General features: G+C 41.1%; 1 protein-coding gene across 1 annotated transcript in view; it reads right to left on the minus strand.

The window, feature by feature from the left end:
- Nucleotides 1-1,122: 1,122 nt before the first annotated feature.
- adamtsl3 (ADAMTS-like 3) overlaps nt 1,123-12,180 on the minus strand; it is a 486,079-nt gene continuing 475,021 nt past the window's right edge. The window contains exons 30-31 of the mRNA XM_039772774.1: nt 9,523-9,737; nt 1,123-1,755 (exon numbers count right to left, since the gene is read on the minus strand). Coding sequence (XP_039628708.1) covers nt 1,646-1,755; nt 9,523-9,737 — 325 coding nt within the window. The 3' untranslated portion in view covers nt 1,123-1,645. The remainder of the gene's footprint in view (nt 1,756-9,522; nt 9,738-12,180) is intronic.

A 12,180-nucleotide genomic window follows, 5' to 3' on the forward strand; every position in this document is an offset into this window, starting at 1 on the left:
AAATAAAATAACATTAAATCAAAGTCTCAAGTGCTAATTGGAGGGATAAGATTAACATTTAAATATCAGCTATAAAGAAAAATTGTAATCAGAAACTTTGGTAGTAAGAAAATAAAGTCCCAAAAATCTTTTCATATAACACATAATGTACAAGAAACAAGATTGCACTTAAAAACATAATATATACACACAATATTTTACAAGACACTCCTTTAATTTAACACAAAATAGGTGAATGCTGTGTGTTTATATATATATATATATACACACACACACAGTTTTTATACCAAGACCTATTATATCTCAATAAGGTAGAGGTACAGGTTCTATGCAGACATTTTCCTTCGTTTATATACTTACATACTGTTTTCAGCTACTGGCTGTTCCAGAGACCATCTACTTTTAGAAACTGAACCCCATTGCAATATCAATATTTTAAATGGAAAATATCATTGTGCTGGCCAATTGCAAAGCAGATCAATTAAATGTAATTCCATCACTAACACAAATGCCTTTGGCTTTTTTAGGCTTTTGTCAACAAGATAATATCCGTCCATTTACTAATCAAGCCAAGTCGTCATGGACATTGACTTACATGATTTGCAATGCTGTCCCAAGTTACATTATTTGAGACTGTTGAGCTATGGCACTTAACTCTGAAACCCTGGCAGATGTCACATCAGCCACTCAGCACCATTGAGTGGAATGTTGGATGTTATGACAAAGTTAAAGTACATGACAGATTATTTGTAGGTTTAGAATACGAGAGAGAGACTGTAGACTGCCATAACTGGATGTACTCTACACTAAATGCAAATAGATAGATAGATAGATAGATAGATAGATAGATAGATAGATAGATAGTGTAGTAGGCAAGATTAAAAAGATAGATAGATAGATAGATAGATAGATAGATAGATAGATAGATAGATAGATAGATAGATAGATAGATAGATAGTGTAGTAGACAAGATTAAAAAGATAGATAGATAGATAGATAGATAGATAGATAGATAGATAGATAGATAAGTGTAGTAGGCAAGATTAAAAATTTTGGTAGATAGATAGATAGATTCTGATAGATAGATAGATAGATAGATAGATAGATAGATAGATAGATAGATAGATAGTGTAGTAGGCAAGATTAAAAATTCAGATAGATAGATAGATAGATAGATAGATAGATAGATAGATATGGCACTGTATTAGGATGTCAGCATGCAGCCCAGTGGTTGAGCCACTCAGTGCAGGGTCCTCCATTGGTGTCTATCACACGTCTTATTTCAAGGTGGTGCTTGTGACGGTGCCCGCTGTGAAAGGCGCTATATGGATTAACGAGTGATGAGGTGATGAAATTAAAACTACAGCAAGAGGAACGATGACCGGCGAGTTTCCTAAATCTCAAGTACCATACCAGCGCCTCCATCTTTTCATTCATGGTTGCGAAGAACAGCAGCCGCATGTCATCAGTTTCTTCACTGATGCTATCCTCTTGATACAAGGTCAAGAAAAACACTTTTTTTGTGAATTTTAAGTCACTTTCTGTTTTTTACTTTTTCTTCCCCTTCCCTTGGATTATGGGGAATTCTCCATCCAAGTCCATCTGAGATGTCCATTCATTTGTGTCCTGTCTGCCGTCGCAGGAACTACCCCTCTTGGCAGGACTTGCAGCACCTCTGCTTGTACAGGTCAATGAGGCAGAGCTTCAGACGCTTGACCACGGCACAGTAATGGCTGGTGTCCTTGCATTCTCCTCCTGAAAACCAAAGGAAATTTTGCATGATGAAACAAGATGGTGAAATTGAGTAGCCTGCTCCCGGTCAAGCATTCTCAACAGCCATTAGTTTATTTAGCATTGACATGGTCAGCACAGTAAGGTGCCACTAGTAGAAAGACAAAAGTTCATGCTAAACAATCTGGAGGAGTACACGCGAGGACCAGCTATAAAAACAACGATGTAAAAAGGCGAAAACTAATACCGTGCTGTGCAGAGGAGAGCAGCCAAGTGCATTCTGAGACTTGAGGACATGTCCTACCATCACAGACTGTTTGGTCTCAAGCAGAGGAGACTGTGAGGGGACCTCATCCAGGTGTTCAGAATTCTCAAAGGCAATAATTAAGAAGAACCTGCGGAATTCTTTCACCTTAAGGGTGAATCGCATACTCGAGGACATCAGTGGAAATTTAGGACTGAAGCCAGGAAGCTCTTCTTTACACAAAAAGTTGTGGGACTCTCTGTGAAGTTGAGGTAGAAACTTAAAATAGTCTGGATGACCTATGGAGACACCTTAACTATTAGCTAAACAATAGCCTGATGGACAGAATGGCCTCCTCTTGTTTGTCAAATCTCTTAGTTCTTAATATTTACAAACACATACCATAACCTTTACAGGAGTATGGTCCCAACTGGGCAAAATCAAAATTTCTGGCTAGTACTGAATGGGGAATGTCAAGTCCTTATCAAAAATGGACGTCATAGGTGGTGGAGGTTCAAGGTGAAGGCATCATGGACAACAGCTCTGAAAGTTGCACGGCAGCTCACCTGTTTCCCTTTTCCGCCCTCACCCTACCAGAATGACCTACCGGAAGGCCCACCGGATGCCCTGTGTTCAACCCCAGCCCATCTAGTCTCTTACCTACAGAACGTTAGAACAGTCTGGACGAGTAGAGAACTTTCAAACCAACAAGGCTCACCACTCTTAATTTCCTCAAAATAAGATCACGTCAACTGTTGAGGGTCCCTACTGGTCTGCGGTTTTCTGTGAGAAGAAAAACTTCCTAACGTTGGCGTGAAATTTACCCTGTGTCCCCGTGTTCTTGATGAGCTCAGTTTAAAGTCACCGTCTCGATCCACTGGGCCGATTCCCTTCATAATTTCCAAGCAGGAAGGACACAGGATGTGAACCCTGGTCTCAGCCCCTTACTGCTGTGTCACCATGCCACCCCCATGTCAGGATGTGAGCTCTCGAAAATGAATCTTTCAATCCAAATGAAACTTGGCACAGTTATTAATGTGGTAATGTAATAAAAACTTTTGGACTAAAATCACTTTATTGGATTTACTAAATTTGTGTTCTTTGTGCATATTGGCAATTAGTTTACTCCTGCAATGATCCAAAGGTCATGTGAAAAGACATCTCAGGGATTAATACAGTGTGCTAAATACCAACAACAACTAAAAAAAAGCTTTATGTAGGAACCACTGCAAAAAATGTCAAAGAGAGTCCAGCTGCAGGCGAGTCAGTCTGAAATGGCAGGCCGTTTTAACATTGAATCTGTTTTCCATGATATCAGCAGTTACAATGCTGATACCGTTGGTTTTAAACTTGATATCAAGCTTTTCAAATTTCAAAGGGCTGAATATTTTTTCCAAAAAACATAGTTTCTGAAAAGCAATAGTTTCACACAGAAATCAACATAAAACGTCTGTTGCTGCATGCTGTGGCTGCCAGTTTGCCAAGATTGTGTGGCAGGCTTGCTGCCAGGCTGTCTTTGCATGGCAGGGGCATCAGCAACGGCGGTCACGGTTGCAGTGCATTGCAATCTGGTTTCTACCTCTTGCCATTCTTAAGTGGCAGTCCTCCTGGAGAACATTACCGTAGGTGTGTCAGCTACATGAACCAGTTCAGCACCACAGTTAGCTGGGGACCAGTGAGATAGATAGATAGATAGATAGATAGATAGATAGATAGATAGATAGATAGATAGATAGATAGATAGATAGATAGATACTTTATTAATCCCAAGGGGAAATTCACAATTGTAATTGTATAATTGTACATTTATACACAAGGTAAAACATAAACGTTGTCGTGTTTTTCACATGAATACAAGTAGGTTCCGGGCCTCATAATGTCTGAAGTGCTCGGATCTGTCGGAGGCCTGAAACTGTCCTGACTGCAGCTAGACACAAAGATGGGAGATGTGTTGCTTTTATTTAGCAAAAATATCTGCCAATGGGGCAGGGCCGGGAAAAGGGTGAGGCAAACGAGGCACTTGCCTCTGGTGAATAATGGAAAAGGGCACCAAATTGATGAAAATTAAACATTAATGAATTACAAAATAAAAAAAAAACGTAAAAAGCCAAATGTATATTGCAATGTTGGTCAAATACCTTAAGCAAACTGACGATTTGCATCAGACGCTCTCGCTCGATACACTCGTTTCCTTGTAATAGATGTTTTAATATCACAACTTAGATGGAGATATGAAAAACTATGTGGGATTTCGTCTGATTTCAGATTTTTAACAGGTGAAAAATTTAAGTTGATGGATATAGAAAATTTTATAAAAAGCATCTTGTGATTTATCCCTTAAATATCCAAACGATATAAATTCTGTAGAATTTTTTATCAGAAACAGTTTCAAAAATCAGGCAATGACGTTAATTCCAGACTTTAAAGCAGCTACAAGCTTAGATCTTTTAAAAATGATTTATGAATATAGTTTAGTTCAGTCCTATTTAAATTTAGAAGTTGCATTGAGAATATTCCTAACACTACCTGTTGTTGTAGCTTCTGGTGAAAGACGCTTTAGTAAACTATAAATGATCAAAACATATTTAAAATCGTCACTTGCTCAGGAAAAATGGTCAATATGGCAACAGGAATTGAAAAAATAAGAAAAAAGAAAAACTTTTATTTAATTATTTATTAATTGTCCATTGATCCATTATCCAACCCGTTATATCCTAACTACAGGGTCACGGGGGGTCTGCTGGAGCCAATGCCAGCCAACACAGGGAGCAAGGCAGGAAACAAACCCCGGGCAGGGTGCCAGCCCACTGCAGTTTATTCATTGTAATTATATTACATTTTGTTTTGTCTTATTGATTTTACTTTATCTCTATTATCAAATAAAATTACTGAAAATTGTATCATTTTCTAATTCATTTCATGTCTAGTACTTATTTTGTTTTTCTTTTTTAAAGGTGGGTGTGATTTTATTTTTAATCTGTGCCATTTTATGTTTCTATTACTTTTGTACTATTACTGCATTCTGTTACTTTTTTATTTAATAATTAATACATTTATTTTGTTTTCAAAATCATTCATTTATTTATTTTGTATTTAATTTACTTAATTTAATTTATTTTTGTATTTTATTACTTATTAGTAATAAAAAAAAAATATATACATAGGGGCGCAAATTTATCCTCCTGCCTCAGGTGAAAATACCTCTAGGCCCGGCTCTGTGAATGGGGTAAGCAAAATTTACTTGATAAGATTTCTTAAAGTAAGCTAAAATAATCATATTATAAATTTTTTGAAAAGTCAATAATTCTTATAATAAGGAAACCAAAAGATTTAACGTCATGATATAAATATGTTTCACTTGCTTAGATTTCATTTTTGCAGTGAAGGTCCAAGGCTGGACAGAGTACGTCATTCTACTTCATAACCACAAGGGGGTGCACTAATCCAGTTTATCATCACCGAGCTGGAGAGGTGATTTCATTCATAGCAGACAGTGTGTGTGCATACGCGCGCGCGTGTGTGTGTGTGTGTGCAAGCAGCACTTTTTTCCTATCCTATCCTGCAGTATATTCCAGAATCTTGAAAATTGTTTTACATTGATGGGTTCCTGACTCTATGAACCCAATTCCTGTTTCCCAGTTAATCCAAAAGCTGAGGTCTTCTGTTCAACACATGGAAGGCCTGGTCCATCTCACTGCTCTGATCGGGCCTTCATTCTCTTTTTGTTTTTTATTATCTTTGATTGAATTTATTAAAAACGTGTAACGTTCCATACAATCAAGTCAAACTTAACAAAGCTAAATTCAGTTCAAATCCCACCCATGAGAAAGAGAGGAAGGCCAACAGCCCAAGAGAAACTTTAGAGAGTAGTAAAGAGGGAAGGAAGTCTTTCTCCCCAATACAAATGCTTATTCTAAAATGTTACTGATAAGATCCATCCAGGTTTTTAAAAAGTTTTGAACAGACCCTCTAAGTGAGAATTCGATTTTTTTCTAATTTCAAATTGTATATAACATCAGTTACCCACTGACTTAAAAGAGGTGGGCTAGGATGCTTCCAGCCTGCATTCTCATTCCTGCAAATGAACGGTGGTCCCCCAATGTGCTTTTGCGTTTTCGGGTATCGGGGATGTGCGGTCAGGGGTGGCTTATGAAAAGTAAAACAAATCTAATAATGATAACGTAAAATAAATGTGTCCACAGGTCTGTGCTATAAATTTGTTTTCTGTATGATTCCAATAATTGTGATCATTTTTATAGTCAAAATTGCTGAATTTGCGCATTTCCTGTTCAAATACAGGGGAGAAATGTGAGGTGCGACAACGGTGAGCCTCACCTCCCCTCAGACTGCGCTCTCCCTCACCTCACACACGGGGTTGATGCCAGCGATTGGCGCCTGCCTGTTGCTCTTTCGGTATGTCGCCAATATAAGGTTTGCAGACACATTTATTATACACTCTGATTTTCTAATATCTTTAATGAAAGTGTGTGACATACTCAGTCTGATCGGACATAAAACTGCAGTGAAAAGGCACAGGGTGAGGCAGACAGTACCGTGCCGCCCTGAAGGGGGCGCATGTGAGCCCAAGAGGTGCTCGTTGCTGCTGTCCTTCTATGCAGAGGCTCTGGGTACCAATATGTCAGCGATATCAGAATGTCAAGTGCACTGCAGTGGTCCATTTATTTTTATTTTGTTGTTCCGACTGACTGCCAAACAAATAAAGATTATATATCTAAGTTTAAAAACTTCTCAAGACCGGACTTTCAGTCAAATCAGGAAGTGATAAATAACGGAAGACCACCGCCGGAGCTAAAAGATTTGCTTCAAACTAAGAGATAAAAGACAACTCGCTCTTTTCAAACACCCAAAAAGACTGGCTGTAGGGCTGTCCTACAGGAAACCACTGTTACTTCTAAACTTGACAATGTCTGGACTAACACGGGATATTGTGACATGAAAACTTTACCAAGGAGCGTGCAGTCAGTGAATAAGCTACTCTCCGGGGTTCATATATTTGTAAATCTGACTCTGATGGAATCAGTGCCTCACCAGCCATGAACCTCATGTATGTATTTTGAGCTACACTGTCTTTTTGCTTTGTGTCTGAATTCAGTAACTCGACAATGAGATGTCAGCTGGTCAACACGACAAAGTCCTCACATGGAAAGGGAAAGTGAATACTTATTAAAACTATTCATCGTCTTAACAAACACACAGTTGTTATCTTCTTCTTTCGGCTGCTCCCGTTAGGGGTCACCACAGTGGATCATCTTCTTTCATATCTTCCTGTCCTCATCATCTTGTTCTGTCACCCCAATCACCTGCATGTCCTCTCTCACGACATCCATAAGCCTCCTCTCAGGTCTTCCTCTGTTCCTCTTCCCTGGCAGCTCTGTCCTTAGTATCCTTCTCCCAATATACCCAAACCAACGTAATCTCGCCTCTCTGACTTTCTCTCCCAACTTGTGTGGACCCTCTAATGTCCTCATTTCTAATCCTGTCCATCCTTGTCACACCCAAGGCAAATCTTAACATCTTTAAGTCTGACACCTCCGGCTTTGTCTCCACCTGCTTGCATAGCTGAAAGCAGAAAGTGTTTTTAAAATGATTTCCTGTGCTTCTCACACATAAGCCTTATATTTTTGCATACACATTAGGAAGTGTTTCATTATACAGATAACCCCAGACACCTGGAATACGTGACCAAGTAGCGTGGTAGACAGTAGGACTTTAGAGACGTTCGAAACTCGACATGATGTTGTGAACCACAAGGGGGCGATGCAGCACCCTAACCCCTGAACATCCTCACAAACGCAAGTCCCGGTTTATTTTTAAAGATAGATAGATATAGGGTGGTCCAGATCTAATTATGCAATTTTCATTACGCTATAACTTTTTAAGTTTATTACATAGAAAATCACCCGAAAAGATCCCGGACCATTGAGAAGTGTGCGAACTGACGATATGTAGAATCGTCTTTGTGCCGAACTGGAATTGTCCCCGCATAAATCAAAGTCATCCAGACAATCTGGATCTGCATAATTAGATCTGGACCACCCTGTAGATAGATAGATAGATAGATAGATAGATAGATAGATAGATAGATAGATAGATAGATAGATAGATAGATAGATAGATAGATACTTCATTAATCCCAAGGGGAAATTCATATACTCCAGCAGCAGCATACTGATAGAAACAATATTAAATTAAAGAGTGATAACAATGCAGGTATAACAAACAATAACTTTGTATAATGTTAACGTTTACCCCCCCCAGGTGGAATTGAAGAGTCGCATAGTGTGGGGGAGGATCGATCTCCTCAGTCTGTCCGTGGAGCAGGATGGTGACGGCAGTCTGTCTGTCTTCCTCAAAGGTGCCAGGCTCAATTAACTCAATGCACTTCACTTTTCTTCTTCTGTTTCTCCTCCTCTACACCTCCCAGGTGATCTTCGTCCACTTCCACCCGACTCTGACTCCCCTGGATGAGGTCGAGTGGCCTCTTTTATCTTAGATCCAGAAGTGCCACCGTATAAGGATTGTTAACCCCTTCAGCTCCCCCTCACAGCCCCCACTGAACACCACAGGGATGCACCAAGGCATTACAGGTTCCAGTTTGCCCTGCAGGAGTCCATGCGGGAACTTTAAACCAGGGGAGGCTGCCACCCGACATCCTGGGGGAGGAAATGTACCGGAACAAATGTCCACCAAAGTCCTTCCTTTATACCTGGATACTGGATCTAACTAACCCAGCCAGGATGCCAGTGTATTCCTTCTGGCATCGACATCCCATGCCTGTCTTGTGTTTTTCTTTGCCGCATTTCTTGGAGTGGCACAGGGCTGGTGAAGGAATCACCCTCCTTCATGGCCGGGATGCCCACCCAGGCGTATTGTCCATCACAATGTTTTATTTTTTTTTAGAAGAATTAAGCGGATAGGACTGGCGAGCTTTGTTGGGCTGAATGGCCTGTTCTCGTCCAGATTGTTCTAATATTCATACAGGATGGTGATATTTTATCAATTTATAATGCGCAGATCGCATTTTTTTATTTCATATATTTCCCAGTTTTTCCTTTTCCTTATAAATCTACTGTATAATATAACGTTAAGGTCTGTGAGTATGTTTGGGTGTGTCCGCAACCCTCAAATCATTCTGATAGGTCAGTTTTGGACTTTGGTGTGATTGGTCAGTTTGTTTTTAGTGACATCGCTTGACAGAAGAAGACCAAGCGTGAGACACACGAGATGGAGACGCTGAGAGTCACCCATCAAAGTAAGTGGACAGAAGGCAAGACAGAGAAAGAGAGGGGTCAGCCATTGTACAGAGTCCCTGGAGCAATTATCAGGTTAAGGGCCTTGCTCAAGGACCCAGCAGTGTAGATGGTGGATCAGTAGGTGAAGGACAGACGGAAACCCTAAATCTGCCCTGTTCACATTTTTATTACTGAGAGACGTGTAAAGCATTGTGAGGACTGAAGGCACAGAATAAACGGATCAGCTTCTTCTTCTTCTGTCTTTAAATCCGCAAAAACAAAAACCATACTTACGGCTACATGAAGTGGCACTGCAGTGCTGCCACTTGGCTGGGCGCTTCTGCCAGCTGCACAGCTGGTCATCTACAGTTTTGTGGCTTTTCTTGTGAACGCATTCCACCTTCCGAGACTGGAACCCATGTCCACATGATACCGTGCAGGTATTCCAGGCTTGTGTCACCCAATGGACATTACAGATGTCTGCTGAACAGTTCCTCGAGGACAGGGGCCTGTCAGGAAGGGAGAGGAAAAAGAAAACGTGAATGTTGGAGTTCTTGACCTTTTAGTCCAGTGGAGCCCCGTCACATTTGTATATACATTTACATAAGGTTAGAACCGCTGAAAGGTGGAGTAAATAAAATTGATTGTCTCACCAATCAAGGGGTAGGATATATTATGCAGCAAGTGAACAGTCAGTTCTTGGAAAAATGGGAAAGCGTAAGGATCTGATTGACTTTGACCAGAACCAAATTGTGCTAGCTATAGGACTGGGTCAGAGCATCTCGAAAAGCAGCAGGTCTGGTGAGGTGTTCACGTCATGCAGTTGGTCCAAGGAAGGACAACTAGTGAACCAGTACTAGGGTCATGGGCTCCCAAGGCTTGTTGATGCACGTGTTGAGTGAAGGCTAGGCCATCTGGTTTGATCACACAGGAGATCATAAGAGAAAAGTGTCAAACACACAGTGCATCATGTGTAGCTTCAGACCAGTCAGAGTTTTCCAGACCAGTGACTTTGTAGTGCATCTTCTTATGCAGCAGGCTGGGTGACACTAAATGTACTACAAAACCCTGGAAGCCAAACGGTTGAGAGATCTACTGACAAGAACATTGAAAACAATGCAAAACGGACTGAGTTCAATGTGAAAGGCTAACCAACGTAAGCAAACACAATTAGGCACATCATTGCTTGAATTAAAGACTATCGGACCATCACTCCAGGTCAGGTCAGGTTGGGGGTCATGTGTACAGTGTGTTGACACACCCACCACGCGATGAAACAGCTTGGGATCATGGTTGGCTACCCCCTAGGTAGACATGCGGCTAATTCCCACCCTCCAGAAATGACCATCTCTCTGCATGGACGTCCCCTTGGCCTGGTCCAGCCACTCGAGTCCTCAACAATGAGGGTCCTGTGAGCAGGATCACCCTCGGGGAATCGTGCCACTTGGCCGTAGTGCCATAACTGATGCTCCCTAATAATGCAGGTCATGTGCCTCATTCAGGACTCCGTGAGCAACACAAAGCCAAACCAGTGGTACCCAAGGACCCTCCGAAGAGACACAGCACTGAAGGAGTTCAGTCTTCATCCCAGGTCACTGGATAGCATCCATGTCTCACAAACAAGAAGGTGCAGGACTTGAAAGACGTGGACCTTTGTCCTTTTGCAGAGACATAAGGAGCGCCACACACCACTTTTCAGCGACCTCATGACTCTCATGACCATCACTCCGTATTTGTCAAATCCATCTAGAAGCTGTCAGTAGATCCTCAGCTGTCTACGAACTAAATTCAATGTGATGTGTTAACCAAAGCAAACAAACACTCCTAGACACATCATTGCTTGAATCAAAGACTACTGGACCATCACTCCGTATTTGTTAAATTAATATAGAAGCTGTTAGTGGTTCCACAGCTGACTACGTGCCATGATTATTGGCAGAAGAAAGGATTGACTAGGCTCTGGTCCAGGAGGTACATGTCTCTACATAGAAAGAACTTATAGAAAAAGGTAACCACCAGATTATAAACTAGTGGTGGCAATCAATCACATTACCTACGGAGTTGCCACTTACGCCAGACAAGATATCAGCAATGTAGAATGATGTCATTACTATTACCGTCCTCGTAAATTATATTTAATAATAATAATAATAATAATTCATTACATTTATATAGGGCTTTTCTCAGTACTCAAAGCGCTATATATTTGTGTCATCATCATCTACATTAACCTCTGACTGTCAGGTGGCCCGATGATGTATTGCACGTGCTCTCACATCCAGTAATATACTGCTCAAAAGAATTAAAGGAACACTTTTTAATCAGAGTATAGCATAAAGTCAATTAAACTTATGGGATATTAATCTGGTCAGTTAAGTAGCAGAGGGGGTTGTTAATCAGTTTCAGCTGCTGTGGTGTTAATGAAATTAACAACAGATGCACTAGAGGGGCAACAATGAGATGACCCCAAAACAGGAATGAAGGGTTTAACAGGTGGAGGCCACTGACATTTTTCCCTCCTCATCTTTTCTGACTGTTTCTTCACTAGTTTTGCATTTGGCTACAGTCAGTGTCACTACTGGTAGCATGAGGCGATACCTGGACCCTACAGAGGTTGCACAGGTAGTCCAACTTCTCCAGGATGGCACATCAATACGTGTCATTGCCAGAAGGTTTGCTGTGTCTCCCTGCACAGTCTCAAGGGCATGGAGGAGATTCTAGGAGACAAGCAGTTACTCTAGGAGAGCTGGAGAGGGCCATAGAAGGTCCATAACCCATCAGCAGGACCAGTATCTGCTCCTTTGGGCAAGGAGGAACAGGATGAGCACTGCCAGAGCCCTACAAAATGACCTCCAGCAGGCCACTGGAAAAAAAAAAAGCCAGGCTTTTACAGATGAGAGCAGGTTCACCCTGAGCACGTGACAGAAGTGAAAGGGTCTGGAGAAGCCATGG

This window comes from Polypterus senegalus, chromosome 12 (genome assembly GCF_016835505.1).
Source record: "Polypterus senegalus isolate Bchr_013 chromosome 12, ASM1683550v1, whole genome shotgun sequence".
In the NCBI taxonomy this organism is placed as follows: domain Eukaryota; kingdom Metazoa; phylum Chordata; class Cladistia; order Polypteriformes; family Polypteridae; genus Polypterus; species Polypterus senegalus.